The sequence below is a fragment of the Nansenia antarctica genome, assembly GCF_963989245.1.
Source record: "Nansenia antarctica genome assembly, chromosome: 17".
Taxonomy (NCBI): domain Eukaryota; kingdom Metazoa; phylum Chordata; class Actinopteri; order Argentiniformes; family Microstomatidae; genus Nansenia; species Nansenia antarctica.
Window position 1 is genome coordinate 13,797,369 of NC_137687.1, and position 17,682 is coordinate 13,815,050.

The 17,682-nt window shown below is 47.1% G+C and overlaps 1 protein-coding gene across 1 annotated transcript; it reads left to right on the forward strand.

Moving 5' to 3' along the window:
* Nucleotides 1-2,034: 2,034 nt before the first annotated feature.
* Nucleotides 2,035-13,519, forward strand: LOC308172876 (dynactin subunit 6-like; the record flags this gene model as incomplete). The annotated part of the gene is made up of 7 exons (XM_080547826.1): nucleotides 2,035-2,072; nucleotides 2,328-2,392; nucleotides 10,705-10,810; nucleotides 11,100-11,188; nucleotides 11,434-11,481; nucleotides 12,787-12,929; nucleotides 13,134-13,519. The coding sequence occupies 7 exons, from the start codon at nucleotides 2,035-2,037 to the stop codon at nucleotides 13,233-13,235; spliced, it is 591 nt and encodes a 196-aa protein (XP_080403952.1). The 3' UTR covers nucleotides 13,236-13,519.
* Nucleotides 13,520-17,682: the final 4,163 nt, after the last annotated feature.

The following is a 17,682-nucleotide window of genomic DNA, read 5'->3' on the forward strand; positions in this document are numbered from 1 at the left end:
CTATATCTTAAATTAGAAAAAATTAAATACACAATTAGAGGTTCCACAAGCAAATTTTATTCTACATAGGGCTCTGTGTTGGCATATTTTGATGGTCTTAAGACTCTCCCTGAAGTTCCAACCTAAGGGATGCAGGCCTCTGACATGTCACCTCTCTAGTGTTGGTCCATGTAATGTTGCGATGACCTGTCTATGTCTCTGTAGATCCTGTATGTACTGTCTTGGTAGTTACCTGGTTGCAGCTGTGATACAACAACATTATTATTGTCTAATGTGAACTTTTATTTTAATCTATTTTCTTTTTCCTTTTTTAATGTTATTACTATGCCAATGTAACTTTAGGGCCCTGCAGGAAATGTTCGGGGTTGGGTGGGGGGGTGGGGGGGTGGGCAGAAATGTATTTAAAAAAAAAAAATATGTAAAATGTTTAATCATATTGTACTGTGTAACTTTTGAATAAAAATACTTGGGAAAAAAAAAAAGAGTACATTGTGGATTGGACAAGTGTATTGTCAATATTTGTACATGTTTGTTTCACCTTTTATACGTAGTCTCCATATTTCAGGGCACCAAAAGTAATCAGACGGATTCATATAATGTCTGAATTAAAGTTTGTTTAGTGTTTAGTATTTGCTTGACAATCCTGCATGTAATAACTCCCTGAAATCTGCAACCCAGATGCTGGGTATCTTCTCTGGTGATGCTCTGTCAGGCCTGTACTGGAGCCATCTGAAGTTGTTAAAATCTTATCATTAGGAAACGATATACAGGTTCAATTGGATTTAAATCGGAAGATCGATTTGGCCGGTCAATAACCTTACACTTTCGTTAGTCTCTGAAAAACACCCTAGTTGCTATAGCAGTATGTTTTGGGTCATTGTCTTTACTGTATGATGAATCGCCATCGAATGAAGACAAGTTATCAACTTTCCTGTTGCAACCTGCACAGCATTTTTTGCCCCACCTGACTACTACTTGAACGTCCTGTAATGCATCATATCTGAACTATATTATTGCATACTTGCATCTCATGTCATTGGAATCTGCACAGCTTTTTGCACGGCCGGTCCAGCTGTAGTACAACTATCACCTTTCACCTTATTACCTCATCCTTCATGTTTCTATTATCACCCTACTCATTAACTTTATTCTGTTATTGTTGGGTTTGCATTCTCCTGCTATTGATGCTATTGTTGATTTTGTTGTTTTATATTCTTGCTTTATTTTATTATTGATTGTATATTCTGCTGCAATGCCAATGTCGAATAAACCTGATCCCAAGAATTGTACTCTGTGTACCCGTATATTGATGTAATTTTTTATGTAATGTGATTTTTGTTGTTGTGTTATATTATGCATGACATTTCTGTATTTAAAATCCTTTTCTTATTGATTTCATGTAATATTCACATTTTCTGAGATATTTAATTTGGGGTTTTCATAAGCTGTAAGCCATAATCATCAAATGTATAACAAATAAAGGCTTTAAATATCTCGCTTTGCATGTAATGAGTCTATATACCGGTAATATCTAAGTTTGAAAGACCAAGTTGAATTACTGAAATCAATGAACCTTTGCACGATATTCTAGTTTTTGGAGTTGCACCTGTATATCTCAGGACTTTCTCAACTTTCTGTGCAATAATTTCCCAATCTGCCCGTCTCAATTGTTTCCTTTTAGATTATTTTTATTATTATTATTATTTATTTTAATCTGAAAGGTCAGGATAAGCAAAAGTAATGTGGTGAAAGAATGCCTAACGTTAATAATCTTTGTTTCAGTCCAGTCAGTCCATCACTGCAGAAAGCAGGATATTAAAGAATGTTTAATTACATTTAATTAAAATTAAAGAAAGTAGACAAGGAAAGCATCGAGACAGAATAGAGGCAGAGAATAGTTAATTTCTGCACTACCAGTACCTCTCCAGCAGAGAGGAGTAGTGTCACAGTCTCGATGTGTTCCAGACATCAACAATCAATCTGCTCTTTTCAGGAATTATAATCAAGTGACGACTGTTAGCTAGCTGCTGCAGGATGACGGACCCAAACACTAAACAGATGACACAGAAAAGGTACATTTCTACATTTCTGCTACAAAGTCTTTCCAACAGTTTAGACCTAAATCATTCTGGATAATGCTGCTACAATCTCTTATTGTTTTGTTATCCAATTATAAAGCTGCTATTGTCATTTCTAAGCCAGAAGTAGCCATACTTGCTAGCTAACTCCAGCTAGCTCCATCAGGGGTGACACCCATCACATCATATTTTTATGACCAACAGTAATATCAATAATCAATAATCACAATTTCCTTGTATTTCTTGCAGTGCCAAAGTTGCAGCTGGAGCAGTTGTGTGTGTGGAGAGTGAGATCAGAGGAGATGTGACTATTGGTAACTGTAACCAGGGAGTAGCTAAAAGGACTGTAGAATTTAGGAAGGGCTGGTTATCTAACTAACTCTGAGCTAAATAGGCAGTGTAGGAGGATACAGGCAGGGGGCGCCAGCAACCCTTTAGACTAGCAGTACTATCGTTAGCATTAGCATTAGCATTAACATTAGCTAACAGACGACTAAACACACAGTAACGGTATCCCATATGAACAAACACATTTATTTATACAAATTATACACATCCCAAATATACTCCCTCCCCGCCGGCCACACACACACTCACTCACTCACAGTATCTGGCCTGAACAGGCTTAGAGTCCCGGACTGAAAGGAGCGCGTTGAGGCCTGGTTGGAGCTCGCATGTGCTTCGAGGAAGGTAGCAGACAAAGGGGGGGGGTGACGTAGCAACTCGAAGGGAAAGGGGCTTCTTCGTAGTCCACGACGAGGTGTGAAGGGCTCAGGTCCGGGGGTCCACGGTAAGCTCCGGTGGAGTCAGCGGTCGGTCGCAATCCACTCGTGGAGGCGACGGCTCTGTCCAGCTTGGGTCTCGCTTGGTCCAACGTTAGCAGCCGGCTGCTGGCAAGGCTGGCTAACGGGAACACAGCTAAACGGGCTATCACAGTTGTGAACTCAATAATCACTCTTCAGGTCTTCAGCTTCAGCACGGTGTGCGTGTTACTGACTCCGCCATCTTAGATCGACTTCTCGTTCTCTCTGCTTCTTCTCTCTCTCGTTACTCTCATCACTCTGATTCTCGTCACACTGACGCACAGAGCACTTCCGTCCCTATATATATCAACCGGACACAGCATCCGGGTCACGGACACACCCCGGATATACCACGTCATTAAACATATACATAAACATTACAATAACAATACATACACCTTCATGAAAACGTACATGAATAATATGGAAAATAATAAAGGAAATAACAGGGGCAAAATAGGGCTGATTCGGGGAAACTAAACTGGCTCTAAATTGTGGGCCTTCATAACAGCCGCCCCATGAAACCCTCGGTTTCATTTAACTAGGGAAGGCACACTGGCTAGGCTGCTCTAGCAGCGTGAGGTAGGAGGTGATAGTGTCCTTCGTAATTTGAGGGAGCTCAATCAGGCGTGCCACAGGTCGGGTGTAAGTGCGACCACCAACGTCCACGATGGCCGTCCGCACCCTTCCATCCGGACCCGGCAGGACCTTGGTCACTCTGCCCGTCTGCCAGGCGGCGCGTGGAAGGGACTGGTCGATCACCAGTACCACGGCACCTTCGGACAAGTTGTCTCTCTCCCTCGTCCACTTCTGCCTGACTTGCAGGGTCGGCAGGTAGTGCAGTATGAACTGCCTCCAAAACTGGTCCGCGAGCACCTGGCTGTGCCTCCACCATCTTCTTCCGGTGAGCTCTGCAGGGTCGTAGACTACCTGAGGCAGTGCAGAGTCTCGCCGCCCCATCAGCAAGAAGTTGGGCGTAATGGGATCCAGATCTGCTACATCACTGGAGGTATAGCCTAGGGGCCGGGAGTTCAAGATGCCCTCAATCTCTGCTAGTACAGTCCCGAGTACCTCATCGGTAGGCACCTTCTGTCCGAGAATGGTACGTAGGACGTTCTTTACCGAGCGAATCTCCCGCTCCCAGGCTCCCCCGAAGTGTGGAGCATTTGGGGGGTTGAACTCAAACTTCACTTGCTGGGAGGCGAGTCTGTCACGGGCCTCCTCAGTCATCGCAGCGTAGCTCGCCCTCAGCTCGGCCTCACCACCGACGAAGTTGGTGCCTCTGTCCGACCGGAGGGTCTTAGGGGTCCCTCGCCTGGAGGTGAACCTCTTGAAGGACATGAGGAAGCTGTCGCTTGTGAGCTGGTGCAGAACTTCAAGGTGCATTGCTCTCGTCGTCAGGCACGTGTAGATGATGCCCCACCGCTTTTCGGAGGCTCGCCGGTTTCGGACTAGGAGTGGCCCGAAACAGTCGACCCCAGTAGAGTGGAACGGAGCCTGTCTCAGTCGCAGCCGGTCCTCGGGCAGATCGGACATCATGGGCTGCGGCGGCGTGGCTCGCCACCTCTGGCAGTCCGAGCAGGACCTTTGATATCTCCGTACCGCCTCCCGTCCATGGAGTATCCAGAATCTCCGTCGTACCTCCGCGAAGACACGCTCTCCACCCGCGTGCTGCACTTTGTCATCATGGTGCTTGATGACCAATCTGGTGACCTGATGCTTAGGGGGAAGCACGATGGGATGCTTCGTGTCTAGGTCTAGATCTTGAGCGCGGCGCAGTCTGCCACCCACGCGAATGAGAACACCATCGAGCTCTGGAGCTAAGCCGCGGAGTCTACTGTCCGAGGGGATCGGCTTCCCTTTCTCGAGACACTCCCGCTCTCGGGAGAAGGCATCCTGTTGGGCACTCTGCAGCACCAGGAGCTCCGCCGCGGTGTAATCTTCGGCGCTGAGCGTAGTATCTAGGGGTAGACCGGCCTTGGAGCAGAACATCCTCTTCTGCAGCTCTTCGAGCGTCTCACACTCCTCTCCTGGAGTAGTCTCAGGGTCTACGACCTGGGTGACTCCGCAGAACAACGTCTTACGCAGCTCTTTGTCCTCTCTGTCTTCGGCTAACGCCGGCGTGGATGGCCACTCTGACTCCCGCTCCTGTAGGAAGTCTGGTCCCGTGTGATACAGGTGGGGCTCAGCCAGATCCTGGAGAGTTGCCCCTCTCGTGATGACGTCAGCAGGGTTCCTCTTGGTGTCTACATAACGCCAGCAGTTCACCTCAGTCAACTCCAGAATCTCTGCGACTCGGGTGCCCACGAACACCTTATACCGACATGAGCTGGACTTCAACCACTGGAGGACGGTAGTTGAGTCGGACCACATGGTGACGCTCATCAGAGGTAGCTGGAGCTCGTCGAGCAGGAACCTTCCCAGTTGCGCGCCGTTCAGGGCAGCACACAGCTCCAGTCTTGGGATGGACTGTTGCTTTTTCGGCGCCACTCGGGAACGTGCCAGGACAAACGAGACGTGGACTTCACCTCCAAGCTCTGCCGCTCTGACGTATGCCACGGACCCGTACGCCATCTCCGAGGCGTCGCAGAATACATGTAGCGTGATGACACTCCTCTCTAGGTCCGTGGAGGGAGGGAAGTAGCTCCGCTGCAGCTTGATGTGCTGGAGAGTGGGAAGTTCCTGCTCCCAGGCCTTCCACTTCTCTTCTAGGTGACGAGGCAGAGGATCGTCCCATCCTCGTTCTTGGGCCCACAGCTCCCGGACAAGCACCTTGGCCATCGTCGTGAAGGGAGCGATATATCCCAGCGGGTCGTACTGGCTCGCTAGAGTGCTGTATATCGTTCTCATCGTGACGCGTTGGGGCTTGGCAGGCTTATTGCGATAACGTAGAGTGTCGGTCTGGAACTGCCAGATAAGTCCGAGCGTCATCTCCTGAGCATCATCTGGTGAGTGAGAGACCCAAGCCTCGCTGCTGGTCGAGGTGGCCTCCTTCGGGAGGTCTCTGATGACTTGCGGGTCGTTGCTGGCCCACTGGCAGATCTCAAATCCACCCTCCTGGAGATGAGCACGCAGGTCCTGGACTAGCTGACGGGCTTCCGTGGCTGTCTTCGAACTGTGGAGGCAGTTGTCCACGTAAAAGCTCTTATGGACGGCGTCAAACACTCCAGGAGGTGCCGTCTCCTGCGCGGCGTGAGTCTGTAGCGCATAGGTAGCGCAACAGGGGCTGCAGGTTGTCCCGAAGGGTAGCACCTCCCACTGGTAGATAGAGGGGTCGGGGTCGCTCGGGTCCTCTCTCCAGAGAAACCTCATGAGTGGCTTGTCTTCCTCCAACATCCTGACCTGGTGAAACATTCGCTTAATGTCACCACTGACTGCGATCGGCTGCTGACGGAAGCGCACCAGAACTCCCAAGAGGGCCGGGGTCAAGGTTGGACCAGGGAGAAGATAGTGGTTGAGGTTGAGCTTCCCCACCTGGTAGCTACAGTTGAAGACCACTCGGTTCTTCCCGTTGTGGTGAACATTGTGGTGCGGGAGGTACCAAGACTCGGCACTCTGGTTCGCCTCGGCTGGCTCAAGCTTCTTCACCAGACCGGACTCCGTCAGTTTCTTCATCTCAGTTCTGTAAGAAGCAGCAAGGACCTCGTCCTTCCTCATACGCTTCTCAGTGCTGGACAGACACTGTAGGACGGTTCGAGGGGATACTCGAAACTCTGGCATGGGTTCTCTTCGGAGTAGTGGTGTGACGTATCTCTTCACGCCCTGGACTTCGATACGCACTGTCTTTGCTTTAAGGAGGTCTAGGGCGTAGACGTCCTCCTTTGACCGTACGTAGAGCTTCTCATTCTTGTAGGGCGCAACGTCTAGCGTCCACAGCTTCTGGACGTTGTCTAGTAGCGCCGCATTCATGGAGTCCACACTGGTGTGAAGGCAGTTGATGGTCTGCACTTCTTCGGTGCGGACATGGAGGGATGACGTAGCTCTCCCGTCTCTATCTCTCCACTCGGTAGCGCCTTGGAGGGCCCACCCAAGCGCAGTCTTAACAGCCATCGGGCAGCCTCGTGGTCCTCTCAGCGGAGGACGGAGCGACACGATCAGTGCAGCGTTGTCCGAGCCGATGAGAAGGGTTGGCTCCGCTCCTTCTATCGGATGTAGGTCTACTCGCCGTAGGTGGGAATATCTTGCGCGTAATCTCTCCAGGGGGTAGTCGTAGCGGGAGAGCGCTAGCTGGTCTGCGGTGAAGACATTCTGAAGCCGATATCTATCCGACGGCCGCCCCGCCGGGGAGATAGAGAAGTTGATTCTCGCCCCGGTGACCTCTTTCAGGTCGCGACGTATCGTGCGCAGAGTCAGCTTCTCCTCAGTCCCGTGGAGCCCCAACTGGCGCACTGCCTCCTGGAGGAGGATGGTCCGTTCCGACCCGTCGTCTAGAACGGCGTACGTGTCGTACACAGCGTTGTTGTGGTGCAGTCGGACCTTCACCACCTTCAGTAGGACCTTGGAGCCGCTGCTCTGGGTTGGGTCTAGATAGTAGACAGGTGTTTCCTCTTCCGGTGCGCTACCGGACCTAGGGCTTCTGGTGCCCTCCGTGGACCTGGCGAGGGAGACCTCATGTAGGATGTTGAGGTGGACCTCCTCACAGCGGTTGCACTTTCTCCTCAAGGTGCAGTTCTTAGCCAGATGGTCGCGCCCACAGTTCCAGCACCTCTTGTTCTCCTCGAGCCACCTCTGCTTGGCCTCGGTACTCAGGTTGTTGAAGTCACTGCACTCATTGAACCAGTGCTCGCTGGTGCAGTACGGACATGGCGGTGGACCTCTCCGTCCCTTTTGAGGGGGTTGAGAGGAATCCTTTCCCTCAGGTCGGGCTTTCCTCTCTCTCCGAGGCTCCTCCTCCGTGTGCAGCACTCCTACTGGGCGTCCTCGGTTCGAGCTCGGCCTGTCCCAGCGGTCTCCCTTCTCCCTCTCCTTCTTCGGCTCAGCGTAACCCATGGCGTCTACGTTGGTGTCATGCACTTCCTCCAGTAGGAACTCCGCGAAGGCAGCCATGCTCAGACCCAACTTCCCGGGGTTACGAACGCGCTGCTGTCGCCGGAACCTCTCCTGCCGGAAGCGTGGGATCTTGCGGAGCAGCCGCTCTACGTTGGAGGTGCTGTTGATCTCGCTGGCGCCAGCTGGGCCCTGCGTCTTCAGCATTCCAACCAAGGTGTGCACGCGGAGCGCGAAGTCATCTAGCGCCCGTTCATCCTTGATGGGGGCCTGCTGTTCGAGGGCTTGCAGTTCAGCAAGGGCGTGGTTCCAGGGACGACCGTAGCGGGCATCCAAGTCGGCGAGCGCTCTGGTGTAAGGTGTCGGTGCGGAGGCATGGGCCAGAACCATGTTGTGGGCTCTGGGGTTCCTCACATGCTGAAGGAGAATCGCATATTTGTAGGACTCTGAGCAGGAGTCGTCCAAGAGCGTGTCTAGGCAGATGCGTAGTTCCACATACTGGCTCCTGTCCTCGTCCTTGAAGAAGGGGAACTTGGGTCCCTCCACCTGGGGAAACATCCTGTAGTGGATGATCGGGGCTGGAGTGACGGTCTGGGTGTCCGGCCTGCATGCCTCTTGGTTCACTGGAGGACCTAGGGGTGTGCTACGCTCTTGGGAAATGGCTCCCCTCCCGGGCAGCGACGCTGGCTCCCTCTGGGCCGCGTAGCGGTCGGGTCCCTGGTCCTCTTCTTTCCAGGTGGTCAGCTGGGCCTGTAGTTGGACAGTCATGGCGGGGGTCATGGAGCCATCGGCGGGGGGTTCAGGAGATGGCACTCGAGAGGGCCGTGCGGATGATGCTCTGGAGCTACGGGCCGACGGAGCTCTGCTGATGCACACGTCGCGCATGGTCTGCATCATTTCCTCCATCTTCTCCGCGTGCAGTTGCTCTCTCGCCATCTGCCTCTCCGCCGCGCGTTCCGCCCCCTCCATCTGGAGGCGCTCGCGCTCGAACTGGATGCGTTCCCTCTCTAACGCCTCCTGGCGCTGTCTCTCCGCCGCACGTTCCGCTCCGTTCATCTGGAGGCGTTCACGTTCTAGCGCCTCCTGGCGCTGCCTCTCCGCCGCGCGTTCCGCCCCCTCCATCTGGAGGCGTTCACGCTCGAACTGGAGGCGTTCCCGCTCTAACGCCATCTCGGCCTGTTGGCGCATACATTCTGACAGCGCGGCACTACTCCCTCTGGAGTGCAGGCTATCCGCCCCAGAGGCAGAACTGCCCACGGAAACCCTGGACCGGGAGGAAGCCACTGAACGGCAGGAGCTAGGTCTCGAGCGCGCCGTACTGGGAGGCAGATCGTTAAGGCTGAGGCCCTCCCTCTTCCGCCCGCAGGCGCTGTCGGACCGGGCCTCTCCTTCCTGCTCTTCCGTTTCTACGGCAAAACCCTGCTGTTCTGCCATCTCATCCTCAGGCTGGTGCTCTTTGAGGGCTGTCTCGGTGCTAGCCACCCGCGCGCCGGCGGACACCTCGGCCTCTCCGACCACTGTATCCCGTGGAGTGCGCTCCTCGCTACCACTCAGTGAGCTTTCGAGCTCAAGCTCATACTCCTGTAACCTCGGAGGCAACCGCGGGACTCTCTGTGGTCGTGGCTCTGGCTCAGGGGGCGGAGAAGGGGGGGTAACTGTCTTGTCTGGTTGGCTGCGCTCAGCCATGCTATCACTACACAACCTATCCGGCTCGAAGGACCAATTGTAACCAGGGAGTAGCTAAAAGGACTGTAGAATTTAGGAAGGGCTGGTTATCTAACTAACTCTGAGCTAAATAGGCAGTGTAGGAGGATACAGGCAGGGGGCGCCAGCAACCCTTTAGACTAGCAGTACTATCGTTAGCATTAGCATTAGCATTAGCATTAGCATTAGCATTAACATTAGCTAACAGACGACTAAACACACAGTAACGGTATCCCATATGAACAAACACATTTATTTATACAAATTATACACATCCCAAATATACTCCCTCCCCGCCGGCCACACACACACTCACTCACTCACAGTATCTGGCCTGAACAGGCTTAGAGTCCCGGACTGAAAGGAGCGCGTTGAGGCCTGGTTGGAGCTCGCATGTGCTTCGAGGAAGGTAGCAGACAAAGGGGGGGGGTGACGTAGCAACTCGAAGGGAAAGGGGCTTCTTCGTAGTCCACGACGAGGTGTGAAGGGCTCAGGTCCGGGGGTCCACGGTAAGCTCCGGTGGAGTCAGCGGTCGGTCGCAATCCACTCGTGGAGGCGACGGCTCTGTCCAGCTTGGGTCTCGCTTGGTCCAACGTTAGCAGCCGGCTGCTGGCAAGGCTGGCTAACGGGAACACAGCTAAACGGGCTATCACAGTTGTGAACTCAATAATCACTCTTCAGGTCTTCAGCTTCAGCACGGTGTGCGTGTTACTGACTCCGCCATCTTAGATCGACTTCTCGTTCTCTCTGCTTCTTCTCTCTCTCGTTACTCTCATCACTCTGATTCTCGTCACACTGACGCACAGAGCACTTCCGTCCCTATATATATCAACCGGACACAGCATCCGGGTCACGGACACACCCCGGATATACCACGTCATTAAACATATACATAAACATTACAATAACAATACATACACCTTCATGAAAACGTACATGAATAATATGGAAAATAATAAAGGAAATAACAGGGGCAAAATAGGGCTGATTCGGGGAAACTAAACTGGCTCTAAATTGTGGGCCTTCATAACAGTAACAGTTTATTTTGCACAGACTTACAGGACTATCTAACCATGGCTGTAGTGCCATAGGGTTGCTTGGTTATTAAACATGCTCTGTTTTCTTTTTGACAGGACCAAGGACAGTAGTCCACCCCAAAGCCCGGATCATCGCAGAGGCAGGTCCTATTGTCATTGGCGAGGGCAATCTGATAGAGGAACAGGCTCTGATCATTAACAGGTATGGCACCTCTGCTATATCGTGACGATAGAATGATAGGGTTCTATCTCCATTTTTGTCATAATTGAGTTTTTTACATAATCTGATCCATTAGGTGTCTGTGTGGTGTTATTTTTTTAAATGTTGACATTTTTTAGTTAGTAATTCATAAAATACAAAGGTTCCATCTCACAAAACATAATGGAATGTAAACACTTTGACGCTCAATATCTCTGAACTGCCCTAAACGGAGATAGAACCTTATCATTCTAAACTAACGATTTGTCTCTATGTTTGCATTCAACTTTAGTTATCCAGAAAACATCATGCCTGACACTGAAGGAGTCGAACCCAAGACCATGACGATTGGGATCAACAATGTGTTTGAAGTTGGCTGTGGTATCCTTCTATTTGCTTGTGATTACAGTGATGGGTCATTGTAGATTAGGGCGTCATGCACAGCATGATGCTGTGCTATTTTAGAGGGCCATAAACTGCAGGTGTTGTTTAATTGATTAATGAAATGATTGATAGCAAAAGGACATTACAGAAGAGATTAGTGAATGTGTCAACCCAGAACAAAGGTTTATTATTATTATGATGTTCTGTATGTCTGGCGGTGTTAAAACCTTAACCAACTCAAGTATCACAAGCTTTGAAGATTGGTGACAACAATGTAATTGAGTCCAAAGGTATGGTATTTGACTGAAAATGATGTTTCAACATGCATGATGTCTGCACATTTACAATTATGCAATGCCCTCCATAAGTAATGGGACAGTGAAGTAGTTTTTTCTTTTGGCTCTATACTACTTACAAATGTTTGTAAAAAGTTAACAATTAGTATGAGATTAAAGTAGAGATTCTCATCTTTTATTTGAGGGCATTTGTGTTGGTTTCACCATCTAGAAATGACACCACTTTTGTATCGATAGGCCACCTGTTTCAGGGCACCAAAGGTAATAAGAGGGGGTGTTATGGTTTGAGCACTCGAACTGGCTTACTTGTCGTCATTGATGGTGTAACTGCTAACGGCAGCAACATCTTGTCTGCTCGAGTACAAGCAAAGGCGTCCACAGTCATTGATCATACAGGAAGTACGTATGTAGTATACCACCTCAAACATATTGCCATAGCAACTGGGCAGTGTTTCAGAGCCAAAAAGTGTCAACCTCAAAACAAACAACAATGTTTGAAGATGAAGATGGCTGCAGTACAGTACAGGATTGCCAACCAAAGACTAAACAGGAACGCTTAATTTGGACATTATATTAATCTGTGCCCTGAAATAGCGTAACTATGTACGGAAGTGTTGTCATTTCTAAATGGTAAAACAATATGTACACATGCCATCAAATAAAAGCAGAAATTCTATACATTTACTTCATACTAATTGTTTGATTTCAAATCCAAACCTTTGAAGTATAGAGCCAAAATAAGAAAAACTGTGCCACTATTTACGGAGGGCCCTGTATATAAATGGACTGCACTTATATAAACACAACACTTTAGTTTTTGGTCCAATTTTTCATGAGTTGAAATCAAAGACCTAAGACTTGTTCTATGTGCACAAAAGGCCTATTTCTCTCAAATTGGGTTCTCAAATGTGTTTAAATCTGTGTTAGTGAGCACTTCTCCTTTGCTGAGATAATCCATCCACCTGACAGGTGTGGCATATCCAGATGCTGATTACACAGCGTGATTATTGCACAGATGTGCCTTAGGCTGGTCACAATAAAAGGCCACTCTAAAATGTGCAGTTTTATCACACAGCGCAATGCAAAGAAATAGGCCTTTTGTGTACATAAAAAAAGTCTTAGGTCTTTGATTTCAACTCGTGAAAACTTGGAGCAAAAACAAAAGTGTTGCGTTTATATTTCTGTTCAGGGTATAATGGTATATACCCTCCAGCTGTCATTTCTGAGTAAGTCTGCCACAAGACCCTCTCTCAATGATTCATTTGTGTTCGATGTTCAACCTTGGCTCTGTGTTCCCAGCTGACCTGGGTAGGAACGTCATCCTCACCAGTGGCTGTATCGTCGGAGCGTGTTGCCAGGTGAACACATGTGAAGTCATCCCAGAGAACACAGTCATCTATGGGTCAAACTGCATGAGGCGTGTGCAGACCGAGAGGCCACAGGTTAGTCTCCACAATGCCTTTCCCTTACCTCCTCATCCTGAAGGAAATAGAGGATATTCCAACAGCTTTAAACCACTAGCAAAAAGAACCGCACACACTTGTGAAACTGATAGTATCGTAATGTGTCAATGTCAATGCGTCAATTGTCGGAGAGGAGTTCGTTCATGTTTCGGATGTTTATTCGATGTATTTTTCCTTGTGCAGCCTCAGACACTCCAGCTAGATTTCCTCATGAAGATTCTGCCCAACTACCATCATATGAAGAAGACTGTCAAAGGAAACTCCTCCACCCCCGTCAGGAACTAGTTTTACGGCTGACCAACATCAACAAAGCATGAATCTTGGATCCGCATCCCACCTGACCTCAACTAATGACGATTTAAAAACTATACTTGCTGAAAACCTGCTTTTAGGAGGTAGTTCTCTACGCTCCCTGTAGGACAACATAGTGGCTGAAGAGCACATTCCTAGCTTGACCTCCTCCACAGCATAAGAAACAGGCCATATCAGCACTCTAGGATATTGTATGTATTGTATTTTTAGTAGGTAAAGTGTATTGTTTTTTCTTTATTCTGTTTTTTTCTTTTCTTTCTTTCTTTTTCGTCTTTGGTTCTAAATTAGAATGCTGTGTGTGGTTTAATTGTTGTATCTAATTAAAAGAAGTAAAATCCGCACACTCAAGTTCCAGATGCAACAAAGGCCGTAGCCTTTGTCAAGTCTTAAAAGACAAAGGCTACGGCTGAAACCGTTGAAACTCATGTGGAACTTGAGTGTGCGGCTTCTACTTCCGTTAATTGGATTTTGTTTCGTTGCCAGCACCTTGCTTAAATTGTCTGCGCTGTGCGCTCTCTTTTCCCTTAATTGTTGTATGCCATTGAATTTGTCGTCGACATTTATCTTAAATAATAACTTGAATTAATTTAACATTATTAATATAACATTTATTTATGATAACGCCTTGTTTTAAGTTGTTTTTCTATCGGACGAATGGCTAGAACGGTAGTACCTGACCAAATAAATACACTACATTATGCTATTTGACTACTTTGATTGGCAGTTTGTGAAAAATGCAGAGGGGGGCGCTAGAGAGGACCGTCAAACCTTCCATGTCAGTTATAGATAACACACAGATGGGCATGACGGGCCACAGATTATTGTTTGCTCAGTGTACTTATTTAGATATATAGCCCAGATAATATCTTCAAGACTCCAAACAGTTACTGATTCCAGGTTTCTCCATCTACATCCATTACTAATAGGTTAATAATAACTAAGTGCAAATACAAAAAAAGAGGGATATACTCTAGATTGGACCAATGAGACTAGGAGGGAGAGACGCAGTGCCGAGGGGCATGAGCTTCTCAGGCAAGGGTTGCTAGCCTCGTATGGTACTTCCCATCAGCTAGGTAGCTAGAACGGAGCCGTGCAGTATAGACTGGCACAGTGGGAGCTCCACACACACACACAGAGATGTACTAACACACAGGGTGTGGCCGCTGCTGTCTTACTGCAGAGCAGGAATGAACAATGCTGCTGTCCCTCAGAGCTCACTGTGTGGTGCCCAATCTGCACCAAAGACACTACCCCCTGCTTGCGTGTGTGTGTGTGTGTGTGTGTGTGTGTGTGTGTGTGTGTGTGTGTGTGTGTGTGTGTGAGTGAGTCAACGACCAGACTCTATTGAAATGTTTTTGATTCTCTTTTTTCGGATAGGTACAGTGGACAGAGGAGAATGGAGGATGCACTGACTACAAGCTGAGTGTGTGTGTGTGTGTGTGTGTGTGTGTGTGTGTATAGTAAGTAAGTAAGTAAAGCTTTATTTATATAGCACCTTTCATACAAGAAATGCAGCTCAAAGTGCTTTACAACAGGAATAAGAACACAAAGTGAATATAACAACATATATAAAAACATATACAAGCATAGAATTAATATAAAAGCAGGGGAAAACAGTAAAAAGAACAGGTAAAGATAAAATACAATATCGTAACAACATTGTTTTAGCGCCCCTTGAGTGAGTGGAGGCACGCTAACGTGGGACCTGCAACACCACACCTCAAACCCCTTTCAGAATAACTTTTGAGGATCACTCAATGCCAACTGCATCACTTACCGATTAAAGCAACCGAAATTGTAAGAGGGTAACATTTTGACAGGCTATGTTTACTGTGTTACTATCATTTCTAACAGAAAGAGTCAGACAGATTCTAATAAGCAAACACATTGACACAACACATACAGTGGCAATGTTGTTGTTGTTGTACTCCATGGGCAGGGCATGGCACAGTACAGTAGCTCACTGTAGGAGGCACAGCTGGTGTCTCAAACTGCCAATACTCATTTGAATGTGTCACAGCGGAATCCCGTGAGAGAGCCCAGATCAACCAGGGGCTAATTATTTCACCGATGGTGTACAGCAGGGGCCCTCACTTTCCATTCTCACTCTTTCACCCTCTCTGTTTTATTTTGGGGGTGCCGCCAAAGCGTCAGTTACTTTAATATGACAAGGAGGACAGATGTCCGGTGCAGTAGTGTGGATGTGATGAGTGACAAGGACCTCGTGTGTGTGTGTGTGTGTGTGTCTGTGTGTGCATCTGTGGCTTTTAATCTGTGGACAGGGTTTTTCCAAGTGGCAAGGGGCCCCCTACATCGAGTTTGAACAGGAATTTAGCAGGAAGTTTCAAATGCAGTTCTATATTTGGAAGCTGTTATTTATACTTCCTACATACACATACTCTTTTGGAGTGGAATTGTCCAGCTGTCGTGGGTGAATTACAGAAGATGTTTTTACACCAGACTGATTGGTTTTGGTTGAGCAATATACAGTAGATGAGACACTTCTCAAGCATAGAAGTATGTTTTATATCACCTTTTTTCTTGTGGCATATGAAATGATGAGGATATCTGTAATAGCTTTTCTATTCATATGCCACAATTTAGTCATAATACTAACATTTTGCCTCTTATAAATTATTACATGTACAAGTCCTCCAAGGCTTTTTTCCCAGAATGTCTCAAACCTTTAGAAACGTATGAGATGTTTTGTGAGTATCTGATGTTAGCGATGTTACTCTGCATAAACAGAAGCATCCATATAAACCCCTCCACCACCGTTTGGAAACCAAGTCATCTGTGGTCTGTTGTCGTCTTTTTCCTCACCACCTATTGAAGATGATAGCATTGACCCGGCTACAGTACAGATACATCCCTGGCAAACGGGATCATCAATCTTTGGTATTCGGTACTCAGTGTTGTTGATGACGTTTGGTTGAAAAACAGATATATTTTGAGTCAATGTAGTCCATCATGTTTTTAAAAAGAGCCAACAGTTAGTCCTGTGGAGATAAAGGCTTTGTGACAGCTGACCTTTGCGTCCAGGTCTGCTTCCCGTTTGAAATGTCAAATGTGACCTATAGGGCACAGTGGCATCCATTGCATTTCAACAGGAATAATTAACTTCATTGCAACAGGGACTTGCAACCAACGGTTGTCATGTCCTCAGCAACCTGTGTTTGTATACAAGGGCTGTATCATCTAAAGGGATATCTCTGTTGGCTTTGCAGCAGTCCTACATTGTTGAACATGAATATTATAGCAGTTGGTACAAAACATCCAACATGTGTTATGTTTGACCAAATCAATATTCATAACAGTGGAACTGTTATTTGAGTAATCGGTTGATATCAAACAAACAAAAAAGATCTGTGAAGTATTTTTGAATACTGAAAATGCAATAAAAAAAGTTTAATCACAAAAAAATAAAAAAATAAAAAAGGATTTCTCAATGGGGACATTTCCCACCAGATGAATGTGGCAACCCATAGCCACATTCCATCAATCTCCATAAATGTGTTTTACACATTTCTCAAAAGAGAAATGACAATGAAAAGAGCAAGCTAAAGGCAGAAAGCACACATGTTTAGAAATGTGGTTATGAATATAGCAACAGTAATCAATTCCTCTGTTTGTATTTGTATTAATTATTTAACATGAAAGAATCAAACATATGTTGTTGTGGTAATAAATACATTCTCATACATAGAAAATGCATTCTCATAGATAGACTGACCAAAGATTTTGGCCATAGACATACTGTACATACATACAGTGACATCTCCCAAATGGTTATGGCAAGTGTTGTATCATAATGTAATAATAAGATAGTATTCTGAGTGTTCTTTGACAAACAAGGTACTTACATGGTTGCTAGAATTATTTTATAATACAGCATTAAGCATGAGACATTTAATACAGTATATTGACTATATGTATATAAACATCTATCAACAGTTTGAAACTCATGCCTAAAATCCACATTTAAGATAGCCTCTGTTCTCTACTTAACCCTATATCAACTTATTGACATGTTGATGCATGTGTGGGGTGCATGTTTCATCCTCATGGCTTGTCTGATTCAGCACACGCTGAGTTTCCGTCACCCCTATCCTGCCCTTGAGGAGAAACTCATCTACCTCACTCCTCAGCAATGCAACTTACTTCATCAAAAGAGCTCAGTTGCTGGTACTCTGTCAAATGGAGAAAACATGTTGATTCAAGGGGAAAAGAAAAACAGAGAGGAGAGAAGTTATCTGTTTCCGCCAATTCATTGTTTGTAACTAAACACTTAAAAGGGGAAGTCCAGTGAAAACTGGATTTATATCATTTGTATTTACATTTGGACCAAGGCAGATGATATTAGCACCACCAAAGTATAACAAATCTATACAATGGCTGTGTCCAATGAAAAGAAGAGTCT